The 18,173-nt window shown below is 40.6% G+C and overlaps 1 protein-coding gene across 1 annotated transcript in view; it reads left to right on the top strand.

Annotated features, from left to right (window-relative positions):
* Positions 1-14,046, top strand: part of GFPT2 (glutamine-fructose-6-phosphate transaminase 2) — a gene marked incomplete at its 5' end in the record, with an annotated part of 48,321 nt that extends 34,275 nt beyond the window's left edge. The window contains one exon of the mRNA XM_007953425.2: positions 14,002-14,046. Within this exon, the coding sequence (XP_007951616.2) occupies positions 14,002-14,046 (45 nt within the window). The remainder of the gene's footprint in view (positions 1-14,001) is intronic.
* Between the last annotated feature and the right edge of the window lie 4,127 nt (positions 14,047-18,173).

Below are 18,173 nucleotides of genomic sequence, written 5' to 3'. Positions count from 1 at the left end.
GCATGATGAAAAAAAAAAAAAAAACCCACAAATGGTTGGCTTTAAAAAACAGACATTTATTTTCTCACAGTTCAGGAGGCTGGAAATCCAAACACAGGGCATGGCTCTAGGGGAAAGTCCTTTGTCTATTTCAGCTTCTAATTGCTGCCAGAAATCCCTGGGAGTTCCTGGGCTTAGAGATGTATCTGCTATATGTATCTGTCTTCATATGTCATTTTCCCCTGTGTGTGTCTTTAGATCTATTCTCTTTTAATAACTCAGAAGTGATTAGGTTTAGGGCTTATTCTACTTGAGTATGACTTAGTTAACATAACAAAGAAAACTGTATTTCCACACAGGATAACATCCATAGATATAGGGGCCAGACTTCAATATATATATATATGTATATATTTTTTCCCCACTCTTCCCACATCCTTCCTGTTTTCTCATTTCCATACCTCCTCCTCCTCTCCTAGCCCTTCCTTATTTCTGAACTTTGTCCTTGGGCAAATATTACCCTTTTGATCTCAAATGGTTGACTGTTCTATGGAGGGTCTACCTTCCTAAAGTTATTGTTCACTTTATAGACCTGTCTATTGCTTGAAAATTCACTATGGGAGTGAGTTCATTTCCAGGTCCAAAGGGTGACCAAAGGCCATAGTCTCGGGGGTTCCACCAGTCTCTACCCATATTTTTCTCCCACTCTGTGCAGGACCTTCTAATGTGATCCCTTTCAGAGCAGTTGGTAGTGGTAACCAGGCACCATCTAGTTCTTTTAGTTTCATGGTTGTGGAGGCCGAGTTTCATGTGGTCCATTAGTCCTCTGGAATAATTGTTTATATGAGTCTTTTATTTTCTTCACTCTTCTTTGTTCTGCATGAGGAGAAAACAATAGTTGCACCTTAGATGGATGCTTGCAAGCTTTTAAGACCCCAGTCACTACTCACCAAAGTAAGATGTAGAACATTGTCTTTATGGACTATGTTGTGCTGATTGACCTTGATGTCCCCAAGACTATGGTCCTGAGTCCCCAGGCTCAGGGATTCACTTCCTCAGGGTTTTTGGTTATGGCTAAGAAGTTTTCCTAACTTTGCCCTTTGTATGCTCTGCTATAAACCAAAAAAAGAAAAAAAAAAAAAGAACTCACTGCCATCAAGTTGATTCTGACTCATAGCAACCCTCATTGAGTTTCTGAGGTGACAAATCTTTTATGGAAGTAGATTATCCCATCTTCCTTCTGTGGAACTGCTTGTGGGTGTGAACTACCAGCCTTCTGGTTAGCAGCCAAATGTCTTAGGCACCACGCCAACAAAGCTGTTTATGCTCTACTATAGTCATGGATATCAGACAGTGTTTCACTGCTATTCATAAGGTTTTCACTGGCCAGTTCTTTGAGAAGTAGATGCCCCATTCCTTCTTCTTAAGTCTATCTGAGTCTGCAAGCTCCACTGAAACCTGTCCACCATGGGTGACCCTGCTGGTATTTGAAATACCAGAGCATAACCTCTAGCCTCACAGCAATACACAAGCCACCACAGTACGACAAGCTGACAGATGGGTGGTGGTCATGTTTTCAGAAGGGACCATTCTCTGGAGAAGGATATCATGCTTGGTAAAATGGAGGGTCAATGAAAAAGGGAAGGCCCTCAATGAGATGGATTGACACAGTGGCTGCAACAATGGGCTCAGATATAGCAGGGATTGTAGGGCTGGCGCAAGACTGGGCAGTATTTCTTTCTGTTGTACCTGGGGTTGCTGTGAGTCAGAGTCAACTTGACGGCACCTAACAACAACATAGTCATGGATATACTTGCAGCTTATGTAAATACATATGTAGAAATATTCTCTGTCAAACCTATATATATTCATGAGAATAATTTCAATATCCTTATCACACCTGTTCAGCTCATGTGTGTATCTATGAATCCACTTATAGATTATTGATTATTGTTATTACTGTTAATGCAGGATTGCGTATGAATTACTGTTTACCTCTGGTGCCTTTAACTCTTCTACCCCTCCCAGCATTTTCCTTTCCTTAATCATTTTGTGCTGACTCCCTCCTTATTGTATTTTGCCTTCCCCTTCAGAATATTGTATATTGCCTTCCCTGCCAGAAGGTTGGCAGTTCAAACCCACTGCAGAAGAAAGATATAGCAATCTACTTCCATAAAGATTTACTGCCTTGGAAACCCTATAGGGTTACTATGAGTCAGAATCGACTTGATGGCAGTGAGTTTGGTGGTTTAGTTTGGTTTGGTTTTTTTGAGTTTCACCAAAGTTAGTATGTGTCTACCCTCTAGTTAGTGGTTTACTCTTCCTTCCCCTCCTACCCCTGCTAACCAACAAAGAACATTGTTTTTGTGTGAAAACCTTTTCTTGACTTTTTACAATCGTGGTCTCATACAATATTTGTCCTTTTGTGATTGACTAATTTCACTCACCATGATGACCTCTAGGTTCATCTATGTTATGAGATGTTTCACAGATTCGTCATTGCTTTTTCATGTTGCATACTATTCCATCATGTGTATGTACCACAGTTTGTTTATCCATATCTCTGTTGATGGGCATTTAGGTTGTTTCCATCTTTTTGCTATTGTGAATAGTGCTGCAATGAATATGGGAGTGCATATATGTGTTCATGTCACACCTGCTATTTCTCTAGTATATACACACCTAGGAGTGGATTGCTGGATCTCATGGTATTTCTATTTCCAGCTTTTTAAGGATGTACAATACCATTTTCTTCAGTGCTTGCACCATTTTATAGTCCCACCAGCAGGGTATGAGGGTTTCTATCTCTTCACACCCTTGCCAGCATTTGTTATTTTCTTTTTTGAACTTTGTTACTAGGTCTAGGTCAGATGATATCTCATTGTTGTTTTGATTTGCATCTCTCTCTAATGTCTAATGAGTCAATTGTGGATCTATGAGCAGAACCTTGAAACAGCTAACACCAGATCAACTCACTGCTGACAAGTCAGTTCCAAATCATAGTCAACCCCTTCTTGGGTTTCTGAGGAGGTATCTCTATGGAAGTAGATTGCCCACTCTTCCTTCCGAGGAGCTCTGGTGGTGTAGTGCCTAAGGCATTTGACTGCTAACCAGAAGGCTGGCAGTTCAAACTCACCAGCCACTCCTCAGAAGGAAGATTGGGCAATCTACTTCCACAGAGATAGCACCTCAGAAACCCAAGGAGGGGTCGCTATGAGTCAGAAATGACTTGACAGCAGTGAGGTTGTTTTTTTTTTTTTTTTTTTATGTCTAATGATCATGAGCAATTCTTTATGTGTTTCTTGATTGCTTGAATGTCTTCTTTAGTGAGTATCTGTTCATGTCCTCTGTCCATTTTCTAACTGGATTATTTTTTGTTGTTGAGGTATTGAAGTTTTCTATAAATTTTAGCTATTAGTCCCTTGTCTGATATATCATTGTCAAAAGATTTTTCCCAGTCTGTGGGTTCTTTTTATACTTGTTTGGTGAAATCTTTTGATGCATATAAGTATCTGATTTTAAGGAGGTCCTAGTCATCTATTTTGTCTCCTGGTGTTTGTGCATTTTTCATTTGATAATGTATAATGCCCTGTATTTGTTGTTGTTGTTGTTGTTGTTGTTATGTGCCATCAAGTTGGCCCTGATCAGGGCCCCTAAATTTGCCCCTAGTTTTTCTTTGATGTTCTTTGTAGTTTTAGGTTTTACATTGAGGTCTTTGATTCAGCTTGAGTACATTTTGTATATGGTGTGAGATATGGGTCCTGTTTCATTTTTCTGCAAATGGATATCCAGTTTTTCTAGCACCATTTGTTAAAGAGACTATTTCTTCCCTGTTTAGTGAGTTTTGGCCCTTTTTCAAAGATCAGCTGCCCATAAGTGACATCAAGCTCAACTGACATAGCATACTACACAAAAACATTGTCCCACGTCCTACATTGGTGAGTAGTGACTGGGATCTTAAAAGCTTGCAAGCCGATGCAACAATGGGTCTCGCCTCCTCCAGAGCAAAGAATAAAGAAAACCAAAGACACATGGAAACAATAGGTCCAACAGACTGGTACACCATGTGATCCTCAGCCTATATGACTATGAGACCAGAAGAACTAGATGGTGCCCAGCTACCACTGTCAACCACTCAGATGGTGATCTATGTAGGAGATCCTGGATGTAATAGGAGAACAATGTGGAACAAAACTCAAAATCATTAAAAAAAAAAACACAAGGAGGGGGGACCAGGTTTGCTGGTCTGATAGAGCCTGGTGGAACCCCTGAGATTATGACCCCTAGTGGCCCTTCAGGTCTGGAATTGAACCCACTCCTGTGGCTTCCAGCCAAACAAAAGACAGGCATATGAGCTGAAAATTTACATTAGGTAGATACATTCCTTGGAGAGATCAATCTTGGGAGAACAGAAAGGCTGTGTGTGGCAGTTAAGTTTGTGTGTCAACTTGGCTGGGCCTGGTTGAGTAGCTGGGCAGCTGGAGGTAGTATTCCCCAGAATGAGACTGGTAATCAACTCCATGGTGGAATCTACTGTAAGCAGCTGAGTAGCTGCCTTAGGGATATGGTCTGCTTCCTGTATATAAAGACAAGCCTTGGGGAATGGTCTTTAGCTTATGGCATGCTTGAACCCTGCATGTAGCCATGTTAGATGATGATGTGTCTTGGTGATTTTCTGTTGGGGTCTACCCTGTTTGGGGTTCGTTGGACTTCTTGAATGGATATATTCTCATCTTTCATTATATCAGGGAAGTTCTCTTCCAACAAATCTTGGACAATTTTCTCAGTGGTATTATTTTTCTCTTCCTGTTTTGGGATTCCGATTACATGTAGGTTATTCCTTTTGATGGTATCCCACATGAACTTTAGGCTTTCTTCATTTTTTTTTTTTTTTTTTTTTTTTTTTTTTTTGATCTTTTTTCTGATTGATCCCTTTTCGAAGAAGTATTCAGGTATTTGTCTTCAATCTCATTAATTCTGTCTTCCATTGATTCAATTCTACTCCTTTGCCCTTTCGATATGTTATCTATTTCTGAAAATTTAGTATTAATCTTCTGGATTTCTATCTGTATATTTTGTATCATTTCTAATTTTTCATTTATTTTATCATTTTGTTCTTGTATATTCTTCCAGAATTGTCCTAGGGTTTTGTCTGTTTTCCTTAATTTTGTCAGTGTTTTCTTGATCTGTCTCTCAATCCTTTGAAGATACCTAAATAGAATTCTTTTTAATTCCTTATCAGGGAGTTCCAATGCTATTTCTTCCTTGGGAATGTATTCTGGGTTTGTATCCTGCTCCCTTGTTTCTACCACTCTATCTTAACTTCTTTGTGTGGACTGTGATGGTCTGTTTTCTCCAAGACATTGTGACTTTGTTGTATTTAGATCTCTGTTAACTGTTTGTGAAGAGCAGTTAAGAGTGAGTCAGGCTCTTCTTGGTGGCCATTTATAGTTGGCTAGTTGGTGGAGAAAGAAGTGGTGGCTCTCACTTAATAAGTGAAGCTGCAGGATGTGTGGGTGTAGTTGTGTCATATGGGCACTGTTGCTGTCTCTCACTCAGACAAAAACAACAATCGAATAACCATCAAAAAGTGAAAGGAAGTGGACAAAATACACCATGTAAAGACACAAGAACAATCACCAAAAAAGGGAAAAAGAAAAACCCACAATATCTGGGGAGAGGGCAATAAGAGGAAAAAAGGTAGAGTAGGAAAATAATGAGGAAAAAAATGTGAAAAATGCAAAAAGAAAAACAAGGAATGGGGTTAACCACGAGAAAGAAAAAGAATGGAACCAGGAACAGAGAAGAGAGAAAAAGCTGAAAGTTAGAATCTGGGAATTGAAGGATAAAGAATAGTAACAAAAAGGACAATAATAATAATAATTTTAAAACAGACAAAAACAAACTAAAAAAAAAAAAAAAATCTGGGCAGGGTATGGCAGGGCAGCCAGTCTGTGTGTGAACACACAGATTGGGATGGAATTCCTGTCAGCCCAGAGGTGGGTGGGAGTGAGGGATGGCTGAACCTCCATTCACCAAGAGGATGTAGGGTATAAGAGTAACAAGGGTAATATTGCACCTTTCCAGTCATTGGCACCCAGAATATCCTTCTGGTTCCTGGCAAATGGAGCCTGTTCTTAAGTCCCTGAAATCTGGGAGAACACTGTTGCTTTAAATATCCAAAATGGTAGAACCACTTGTAAACATTCAAAATGGCTGCACCCTCCAAACAGGCAAAAGTCCACAGCTCAGCCCACCTTCCTCTTTGCTGCTTCCCCTTTTATTCACCAGCCACCAGAGTAGTCCTCCATGCAGATCCTGGCTAGCAGGGCTGATTTTTAGGTTAATTCTTAGGTCCTAACACCATGGCAGTATCCAAGCTATCTGTGCTGTCAGGATTTCTGCCAGACCGCAGCTCCATGTGTCTCCTTTTTTGGTATTTTCATGCAGGTTCTTATACTATTTAGACTTTAGTCCACTTCTGTATCTTTCCCTTCAAAGCTCAGGGCTCCAGGATTATCTTCTGTATCTGTGTTAATTGGTTCCCCTTTTGTTTGTTGAAGAGGGTCTGTGCAGTCTGTCTGCCTATTCCCCCATCTTACCAGAACTTGGTTTTTGTCTTAAAATGTATTTTATCAGAAATTAATATTTCCACTCCTGCTCTTTTTTGATTGCCATTTGCTTGATTTTTTTTTTCCTCCAACCTTTGATTTTTAGTCATTTTTTGTCTTTGAGTGTAAGGTGTATCTCTTGTAGACAGCATATTGATGGGTCATGTTTTCTTATCCATTCTGCAATTCTCCATCTCTTGTTTAGTGTATTTAATCCATTTATATTCAATGTCATTATCAACAAGTATGAATTTATTGTCATTTGGTTATATGTGGGTTTTTGGTTTTTTGTGTGTGGTATTGCTGATTTCTCTGTTCCATTTAATTTTCTGTGCTCAGCTCATTTTGTTTATGGATTTTTTAGCAGTTCATTCATTGTTATTTTAGTATTTGCTAAATATTTGTGCCTTTCCTCTTTTTTATTTCGATGAGAATGTTTATTAATTTTCTTGAGGTTACCCTGTTATTTATTATTTTCTTCCCAAGTTTAAAAAAGTCTGTTCTATCTCAAAATTGTCTTGACTTCCTCCCCATTTGGAAGTTCTATACCTCTACTATTTATTCAGGGTTTGTAGTTGTCCTCATTTACCAATTGATGGCTGTGGTTCCCTCTTTATAGTGTTGTAAATTTGTTTTACTTTGGATACTTCTTTGTGTGAATTGGTTTCTGGGTTATATTTTCATGTATGTTAATCACTGGTTTTTGTTGTTTACTGTTGTTGGTGCTCTGTCTGAATGATTCCCTTTAATATCTCTTATAAAATTGGTCTCACTTTAACAAATTCTCTTCATTTCTGTCTGTCTGGAAATTTCCTAATTTTGTCACCATATTTGAGGGAAATTTTGTTGGGTATGTAATTCTTGGTTAGCAATTTTTTTCTTTTAGGGTTTTATATATGTCATCCTGGGAGCTCTGGTAGCATAGTGCCTAAGGCACTTGACTGCTAACCAGAAGGCTGGTGGTTCAAACCCACCAGCCACTCCTTGGAAGGAAGATGGGGCAATCTACTTGTGTAGTGATACTGCCTTGGAAACCCAAGGAGGGGTCGCTATGAGTCGGGTCTGACTCGATGGCACATAACAAGAACAACAACATATGTCATCCTATTGCCTTCTTGCCTGCATGGTTTCTGCTGAGAAATCTGAGCTTAGTCTAAATTGGTTGCCCTTTATAATTTTTTATTTTTACCATGCTGTTTTCAGGATCCTTTCTTTGTCCTTGGTTTTGGTAAGTTTGATTATTTGGGTCTTATTGAATTTTGTAATCTTCTCATCATTCATCATATTAGGGAAGTTTTCTTCAACAAATCTGACAGTTTTCTCTGTGATTTCATTTGTTTCTTCCTCTTCTGGAATGCCATTCACACATATGTTATTCCTCTTAATGGTATCTCACATAAATCTTAGACTTTCTTCATTTTTTTTAAATGTGCTTTCTCATTGCTCCTCTAACAAAGTAGTAGTGAGAGATTTGTCTTCAATCTTACTAATTCTGTCTTTCATTGTGTTGATTCTACTCTTTTGCCCTTTGAATGTATTACCTATTTCTGAAATCATAGAATTAATGTTCTGGGTTTCTATTTGCTGTTTTTGTATCATTTCTAATTTTCTCAGTTTATAGTTGTATTGTTTTACTAAATTGTTCTAGAGTTTTGTCTGTGTTTTCCTTGATTTGTCAGTGTTTTCTTTCAACCCATTTGAGGAAATCTAAATATAATTCTTTTGAATTCCTTATCAGGTAATTCCAATGCCATTTCTTCCTCAGGAAGGTTTTCTGGCTCTGTATTTAGGTCCCTTGTTTGTACTATTTTATCTTGTTTCTTTATATGAACTAGGATTGTCAGTTGTCTCCAAGACATTGTGATGTTGTATTTGTATTTAATTGATGATTATATGTTGGTGTGCTTTGCCCAGATTTTTTGTTTGTTTGTTTTATTTTGTTTTGTTATATCCAAGTGAGTGGGCTGCTGTGCTACTCTATTCACTAGTTTGGCATTACTTAGGCTTTCACCACCTGTCCCCTGGTAGGTGTGATAGATGAGAATGTATGCACAGTTCTCTGTTTTCTGTTCATGTAGAGCAGTTGAGGGTGGGTTGGGCTCAAATTGGCTAACATTTATTACTGATCAGTTGGTGCTGAAACAGGTGGTAGCCCTTGCCCAGTGGGTGGGGCTGTAGGCGGTATGGATATTCTTGGGTCATATGGGCACAGTTGCTGACTTCCAATGGGTGGGACAAAAAAAAAAAAAACCAAAAAATTAAGAACAAGAGAACAAAAAAATACAAACAGCCCAAAAAATGAAAATAATAAATAAAAGAAAGACAACGAATAAAAATGAGGAAAAGCAAAGCGACCAACAACCACAAAAAGAGAAAAAACACATAACAAGAAAACAAGGAAAAGACAAAGAGAAAAGCAATAAAGCAAAATCTCTGAAGGAAGAAAAACAAAAGAGAGCAAAGAAGAGAATTTAAAAAAAAAAAAAGAAAGAAAGAAACTCACTGCCGTCAAGTCTAATCCAACTCATAGTGACCCTTCCTTGGGTTTCCGAGGCAGTATCTCTACGGAAGTAGATTGCCCAACTTCTGAGGAGTTGCTGGTTGGTTTGAACAACCAGCCTTCTGGTTAGCAGTCAAAAGACTTAGACACTATGCCACCAGAGCTCCCAAAGAATAGAATAGTGCAAAAAAAAGGGGGGGGGGGATGGAAAAAATGAAAAGAGAAAAGGAAAGAAAAGAACCAAGGAAAAGGAAAATGAACAAAATCCAGGAAAGGGAAAGAAAAAAGAAAGGAGAAAACTGGGGAGGGAAGGCATGGCATGGCCCCTGGGTCATGTTCCTGCTGGGCCAAGCAAGGGGCACAGGAAGCAGGGCACCTGGTTCTGGAAGGAGTTCCTGCTGACTTGAAAGGCAGCCAGTCTGATCAAATAGGGGGCAGATCATCTGATCCCAGAAAGACCTCCTGCTGCCTCAGAGGATGTCTGGGGGCAGGGTGCCTAGATCCAGAAGAAGTTCCTGCCAGGCCAAAAGACACTGAGTCTAGGGCTTCTGATCTCCAAAGGAGTTCCTACTGGCCCAAAAGGTGGCTGAGAACAGGGTGCTTGGTCCTGGAACTAGTTCCTGCCTGCCCAGAAGGCAGCTAGGACAAGGCATCCAGCCCACAGGATGTAATACCTGCCAGTCCAGAAGATGGTTGGGGGTGGGAGATGGCTGCACCTCTGGTCACCAGGTGTTCTGATTACCTAGTACCACTCTGAAAAGAATATACCACAAATGGGATACTTGAACAAACAGGAGTTTATTCTCTTAGTTTGGAGCCTTTAAGTCTGAGTTCAAAGTGCCAAGCTTTAGGGGCTGGGTGAAAGCCCCTCAACCTTGGGCTTTAGCTCTGCCTCTTGCTCTCAGCCCGTTGAAGCTAGAGACATATCTTCACTCAGGTAGCTACTGGCTGCTGAGGCTAACAAGCCCCACATTAACAAATAAAATGGCACAGTCCCAATGTTACCAAACCACACGGCAGGCCATTAATTCAAGTCCATTTGAAAGTCCCAAGGTCAGCAGAGCATGGCAGGCTGCTGAGTAATGACTTGGCTATATGCAGGGTTCAAGCATGCCATAAGCTAGAGACCATTCCCAAAGCTGTTTCTTATATACAGGAAGCAGACCACATACCCAAAAACAGCTATTCAGCTGCTCACAGTAGAGTCCACCATGGAGTTGATTACCAGTCTCATCATGGGGAATACTACATCCAGCTGCCCAGCTTCTAAACCAGGCCTAGCCAAGTTGACACACAAACTTAACCACCACAATTCCACCCCTTGTCAACTTGGCACCTGTACAGATCTTCAGTGGGTGGTATCTGTACAGATCTCTTCACTGGGTAACTCCAGTCCCCTAGGTCCTGAGTGGCAACCTCACCCCCTTGGCCTGGTGGGCCTTGTTTCTCTCCCTCTTGGACATGGCAGCCCTGCCCCCTCACTCTTGGGCAATGGCTATGACTCCATCCCACTAGCTCATGAACAAGCAGCCCCACACTCCAGAAACAAGTTAGTGAAGATCTGGCTCTTTATAACCTAATGGGCTGTGGTAGTTCCACCCCCAAAGGCCATGCTCCTACCCTTAAGGCTGAGGCAGCTCTGCTTCCCATTTCCTTGGTCTCTCCACTTTTGCCGATTAATGCCAAAGGCAACCCACTCCACTGGAAATCTTCCTCCCCAAAAAGCACTCAGCTTTCTTGCTCCGTGGGCTGGCCAACCTGCTACTCCATTTCATGCCTGTCTCTTCTACCAATTAACACCTGAAGGCAACCCACTCCACCAGGAAGCCACCTGCACATTGGCATCCAGCTTTCTTCTCCGTGGGCTGGTAAAGCTGTCACTGTCTCATGCCAGTTCTTTTGGCTCTGCTCCTGCTGTCTCTCATGCAGTATGCCGGGGTCTCTCTGCCAGGGTCTGAGGTCAAAGATGCACTCCACTCCTGTCTCTACATTTTAGGTATCTGTCAGAGTAGCACCCTACTCTCTTAGTACCATATTCTGTTCTGGTTACCTAGTGCCACTCTGACAAGAATATACCACAAATGGGATGGCTGAACAAACAGGAGTTTATTCTCTTACAGTTAGGAGCCTTTAAGTCCAAGTTCGAAGCATCAGGCTCTAGAGGCTGGGTGAAAGCCCCTCGACCTTGGGCTTCAGCTCTACCTCTTGCTCCCAGCCCACTGAAGCCAGAGGCATCTCTTCACTCAGGCAGCTACTGGCTGCTGAGGCTGACAAACCCAAGGTTGACAAATAAAATGGCACATTCCCCATGTTACCAAACCACATGGCAGGCCATTAATTCAAGTTCATTTGAAAGTCCCAAGATCAGCAGAGCATGGCAGGCTGCTGAGTAAAGACTCGGCTACATGCAGTAAAGACTCGGCTACTTGTTTCTGGAGTGTGGGGCTGCTTGTTCATGAGCTAGTGGGATGGAGTCATAGCCATTGCCCAAGCATGCTGTAAGCTAGAGGCCATTCCCAAAGCTGTTTCTTATATATGGGAAGCAGACCACCTGCCCAAAGGTAGCTACTCAGCTGCTCACAGTATATTCCACCATGGAGTTGATAACCAGTCTCATCATGGGGAATACTACATTCAGCTGCCCAGCCACTCAACCAGGCCCAGCCAAGTTGACACACACACACTTAACCACCACACCAAGGCATAACAGGAATGAGGGGAATATCACACCTCTCTGGTCTCCTGCTACTGGTGTGGGTGCCTAGGCAGTCTTTGGCAAGCGGAGCCAATTATCAGTTTGCTGCTCTGAAAGGAACACTGTTTGCAAAAGTTCAAAATGGCTGGGCTGTCAGTCCAGTTGACAGTTCACAGCTCTATTTGTGCCTTTGTTTACTGTTTTTAGTTTCTTCTTCTTCTAGTTGGTATTTGATCCACTTATTTATCCCTCCCTTCAAAGTCCAGGGTTCTAGGATTACCATCTGTATCTGTTTCATTTGGTTCCTTGTTTGTTGTAAAGGGTTTGGATAGTTTGCCTATTCTACCATCTTGCTGAAAGTCTTTCAATACATATTTTTGAATGGAAGGATGTAATTTAATTCATAACAAACCCCAAAGTTCCTTTTTGCTCTTTAAGTTCTTATTTGGTGTAAATATTCTAAAAGACACAAGTTCATTTAAAATAACTTTCTTTTTAAAAGTAATGTGTACCCCCCAGAAAAAAAGTTGGAAACTGAAATGTATTTTTTAAAAAAAAAAACGAAACTCACTGCTGTGGAGTCAGATCCGACTCATAGCGACCCCTCCTTGGGTTTCCGAGATCATATCACTACAGAAGTAGATTGCCCAATCTTCCTTCCAAGGAGTGGCTGGTGGGTTTGAACTACCAGCCTTCTGGTTATCAGTCAAATGCCTTAGGCACTATGCCACCAGAGCTCCTAAAGAAGACAGTATTATCAGACTATAACCTCATCACCTAGAGGTAATGTTATTAGCAAATGTAATTTTTTTTCTTTTTCCTATGCAATTTTTAAAACATTTTCAAGATTATATGGAGGATAAAATTTTGGTTCCTCCTTTTGCTATTATGTAATATGTATTTTCTCACATCTTTAAAAACTTATAAGCAATGTGTGATCATTGTGTAGTATTCCATCACATTCTTACAATGTGAATTTTCTTAATAATTACTTAGCCATTCTATTATTTAAGCTGTTTCCAATTTTTTTTTTTGTTTTCATGAACATCTTTGTACATACATCTTTATCCCATATTTAAGATTGTCTTTAGTCTAGGAAATGATTCAACATTTTGAGACTCTTAATATATATTTCCAAATTATTTTCCAGAAAAGAATAAATTTATGATCTCTCAGTCATTTATTTCCTTTATTGGGCAAATAAATGGAAGTTTTATTGCATGGTTATTTTGAGATTCTTTTAAAAACATGTAACAATATAAAGAATAATATAGCAATCACCCAATGGGTATCACCCAGAACTGACATTTTCTAACATTTTGTCATATATTTTTTCCTCTTTTCTAAAAACTGTATTCAAGCAATATAGATAGATAGATAGCAACAACATTGCTGTTTTAACCATTTCTATGAGTACAATTCAGTAGCACTAATTACATTACCATGTTATGCAACCATCACCACTATCTACCTCTAAAAATTTTTCATCACCCCAAGCAAATCCAGCGCATCCTGTAAGCAATAATTCCCTGCATACTCCTCCTTCAACCCCTGCTAACCACTAACAAACTTTTGTCTCTAGACATTTGCCTATTTTTGATATTTCATAAAAATGGTGTCATACAATATTTGCCCTTATTTGTCTACCTTATTTCACTCAGCATAATGTTTTCAAGGTTCATCCATGTAGTAGCATATATTAGGACTTCATTGTCTTTGTGTCTGAGTAACATTTCATTGAATGTATATACTATGTATTATTTCCATATTCATCTGTTGACGAGCACTTGGGTTGCTTTATTTCATCTTTTCTCAACATATAAACAAAATAAGACATTCCAGATAAAGTTGAAGCCCACTTTCTCAATTATTCCCAATCACATTTCTTTTCCAATCCCTCCTAAGCTCATAGGTCTCATGGATTTAAAAAGTATCCTTCTAGGAAAAGTGAATTTTTCTACAATAAATTGAGTTAGCTGTTTTTAACACAGCATGACACAGGTGAAATACACAATAAATGTTTATTGAATGACCTGAACATTCTACAGGTGAAGCTTCCTGAGTCAGGAACATGCTTCCAAGATGCAGGTCTCAAGGTGCTCATGGTAGGAGGTGACCAGGGACATCTGTCTCCTTCTCAAGTGCTCTGATAATAGGCTATAAGAGCAGATTGCTAAGATCTATGGGGCTCTGAAAACTGCTTTCTTTCATTTTAGGTTGACTTCCCCAGAAATCTGGCCAAGTCTGTGACCGTGGAATGAGAATGAAAGAGTGAAGAGACCACTGCCACATTTAGTCTTAAGTCAAGACCTGTACCAACGGCAAGGGTGCCAGTGGGAAAAGAAGTGGGCATTCTGCGTGTTCCGAATATGATATCCCAGTAGAGCTTGACAGCTTCAACGTGCCTTGTACCCAAGTGCTTTTGCTACAGCAAATACTGTTTCTCTGAGTCCTGAAGTTGCCAGAGGAGAAGGGAATCATTGTTTACACATGGGGATCACAGCAGATTTTTCCACTACTGTGCAATAGAGATTCAGCTCTCTTCAGAGTAACTGTGAACCTTTTTTTTAACCAATGCTAGTTAGTTTTAAAAGACAAAATATTTATAAGAACAATTGTATAGCTTTTAAGTTATTTTTTTAGTATATGGCTGTCTGTAGCCATGGAAATTCCCAGACTGTGCATCCCAGCCACCCAATGCACCGTCTTGGGTCTTGCTCCTGGCGGTGGATTCATCTCAAATTTGAGCACAAGGCATTGACCCTCTGGACTCCTTTCTCCTTTCTCTTCCTCTCTAGGCTGCTCCTAAATCCCACCTCCTGACATCATCAAAGCCTGTCCAGCCATTTTTCTATGTCTCCTCTAAGTCCTGTCAAAATCTCAACTTCCTTCAACATTTTCTTCTCCTCTATGGCCAAAGCCCCTCCAACTTTCCAATTTCTGCTTGATACAATCATCGTTGTTTTTAAGCCAAAGCTGCATTTCGGTCCCTGCTCCTGCCCATAGTGAAACAGCGTGAAATATATTGCACAAGGGAATAATTTCAAGTGGGCTACCTTGCTTTCTATTTAAAAGTGTGCACAATCAGAATACTATGCAATTTAAAGACAATAAAGTCAGTACAATTGTTTTTCATCTTGTATGTTTGGATTTTTTTAACTTCATTCTTTTTGTGTACTTGGGTTTCAGGGGCTCTGCAGGAGCTCAGCCGTGTGTAGTGGGAGCAGTCACTGGCACTTGTTCATACACTGTAACTTTCATACTTCTCACTAAAAACTCACTGCCGTTGAGTTGGCCCCAACTCATAGCGACCTCTCCTTGGGTTTCCAAGGCGATATCACCACAGAAGTTGTTGTTGTTAAGTGCCATCGAGTCGTTTCCAACTCAGTGACCCTATGCACAGTAGAACGAAACATGGCCCAGTCCTGCACCAGCTACATGATTCTTGCTACACTTGAGCCCACTGCCGCTGCCACTGTGTCAGTCTACATCGTTGAGGGCCTACCCCTCTTTCATTGACCCTCCACCTTGCCAAGCATAACAACCTTCTCCAGGGAATGGTCCCTTCTGACAACATGCCAAAGTATGTGAGACAAAGTCTAGCCATTCTCGCCTCCAAGGAGCATTCTGGCTGCACTTCCTCCAGGACAGACCTATTAGTTCTTTTAGCAGTCCACGGTACTTTCAGCATTCTTCGCCAACACCACAGCTCAAAAGCACCAACTCTTCTTCAGTCTTCCTGTCAAGGAAGAGCAAACGGTACACACTCAGCTTCTAACTGAAAAGTTGGCAGTTCAAACCCACCCAGAGGCACCACAGAAGACAGGCTGGTGACCTGCTTTTGAAAGGTCATAGCCTTGAAAACTCTATGGAGCAGTTCTACTCTACACACATAGAGTTGCTGTCACCATGAGGAGGAATCAACTCAATAGCAACCAACAACAACATTATGCAAATTGTTAATGCACTCAAATGCTTACTGAAATCTTGGTGATTCAAGTTCATCTAGAAGTGACTTTGAAAAAAGGCCTGGTGATGTACTTCTGAAAAATCAGCCATTGAAAACCCTGTGAAGCACAGTTCTATTCTGAAATGCACAGAGTTGCCATAATTCAGGGTCAACTCAACAGCCATTGGTTGGTTCATTGTTTTTTTAGTGCAAATGCAACAATAGACCATCAGCATGAATAATGTCTGCATGACAATTATGTGGTAGGTATAGTTCAAATACCTCATTGAAATTTTGGCTAGATTGCTTGTGGGCTACTCAGCAATGTTTCCATCCCTTTCTATGTTCTCCTCTGTACTACAAGGGTTAGAAACTGGAAACTACATTTCCAAGTTAAATTCCACCAAAAAGGATATTTGAAAAATAGTCAAGGGGCAGAATGATATTACTTATTGCTCCTCTGAGATAGAAGTATGGCATCAACAGACAGGGATTCTGCTCTGCCACCCCAGTACTCCATCAACTCTCTCTCTCCTCAGTGTCCTAGGCATAGGGAACAGCAGCAGAGGTGTCCTGCAGGTCCTCCAAATCCCAACTCTGGAGAAGCTGGCAGGAGCCCAAGAGTTGTGACAGCTTTCCCTGACTTTCACTGCTCTGGCACTTCCTTCAAAATAACAAGGGTGTAATACCTATTTGTAGGCATAGTGGTAGTTGAATGGTAGAATTCTCACCTTCCATGTGGTAGAGGTGGGTTTGATACCCAGCCAACGTACCTAATGTCCAACTACCACCTGTCTGTCAGTTGAGGCTAGATGTTGCTATAATGCTGAACAGGTTTCAGTGGAGCTTCCAGACCAAAAGAGACTCAGAGAAAGGCCAGGCAGTGTACCAAAAATTAGTTAATGGAAATCTATGGACTACAGTGGTACAATCTGTAATCAATCATGGGGATGACATAGGAACAGGTGGTATTTCATTTCATTGTGCATGGGTTTGTCTTGAGTCAGAGGTTGACTCAGCAGCAGGTAACAACAAAGCCCTGCTTGAAATATCTAGACCAGTTTCTGTCTTCTAACCAAACTACAGGAGCCCTGGTGGTGTAGTGGTTAAAGTGCTCTGCTGCTAAGTGAAAAATTGACTATTTAAATCCACCAGCCACTCCATGGGAGAAAAATGTGGCAGTCTGCTTCTGTAAAGACTTACAGCTTTGGAAATTCGATGGAGGCATTTCTACTCTGTCTTATTGGGTCATTATGAGTTAAAATTGACTCTGAAGCAATGGGTAAAGTAAGCTAAGGGAGACCAGTAAGTGAGTGGAGCAGTTTGGAACAACTAAGGGAGATAAACTTATCTGTCAGTTTGTCATACTGTGGTGATTTACATGTTGCTGTTGAGGCTGGAGGCTATACCACTGGTGTTTCAAATGCCAGCAGGGTTACCCATGGTAGACAGGTTTCATCAGAGCTTCCAAAATAAGACAGACTCAGAAGAAGGAAGAGGTCATCCACTTCTCAAAGAGTTGGCCAGTGAAAACCTTATGAATAACAGTGAAACAATGTATGATATATTACTGGAAAATGTTATGAATACCCTTAAAACATTGCCTGATATAGTGCCAGAAAATAAGCCCCTCATGTCAGAGGGCACTCAAGATATGACTGGGGAAGAGCTGCCTCCTCAAAGTAGAGCTGACCTTAATGATGTGGATAGAGTAAAGCTTTCAGGAACTCCATTTGCTGATGTGGCATGATGCAAAATGAATAGAAACAGCGGCAAACATTCATTAATAATCGGAACATGGAATGTACGAAGTATGAATCTAGGAAAATTGGGAGTTCTCAAAAATTAAATGGAACACATAAAGATTGATATCCTAGGCATTAGTGAGCTGAAATGGACCAGTTTGGGCCATTTTGAATCAGACAACCATATAATCTACTATGCCGGCAATGACAAATTGAAGAAGACTGGTGTGGTATTCATCATCACAAAGAATGTTTCAAGACCTATCCTGAAGTACAATGCTGTCAGTGATAGGATAATATCCATACGCCTACAAGGAAGACCCATTAATATGACCATTATTCAAACTTATGCACCAACCACCAAAGCCAAAGATGAAGAAATTGAAGATTTTTATCAACTTCTGCAGTCTAAAATTGACCGAACTTGCAATCAAGATGTGTTATTTATCACTGGTGACTGGAATGCAAAAGTTGGAAACAAAGAGTCACCGGTAGTTGGAAAATTTTATTGACTATGCAAAGACATTTGATTGTGCGGATTATGACAAATTATGGATAACATTGAGAAGAATGGGAATTCCCAAACACTTGATTGTACTCATGAGGAATCTGTACCTTGACCAGGAGGCTGTCATTCGAATGGAACAAGGGGACACTACATGGTTTAAAATCAAGAAGGGAGTGTGTCAGGGTT

Source organism: Orycteropus afer, unplaced genomic scaffold (assembly GCF_000298275.1).
Source record: "Orycteropus afer afer isolate SDZICR_OR568_19922 unplaced genomic scaffold, OryAfe1.0 scaffold00393, whole genome shotgun sequence".
NCBI lineage: Eukaryota > Metazoa > Chordata > Mammalia > Tubulidentata > Orycteropodidae > Orycteropus > Orycteropus afer.
The sequence above is the reverse complement of the archived record's forward strand: the minus strand, read 5'-3'. Positions and strand labels throughout refer to the sequence as shown.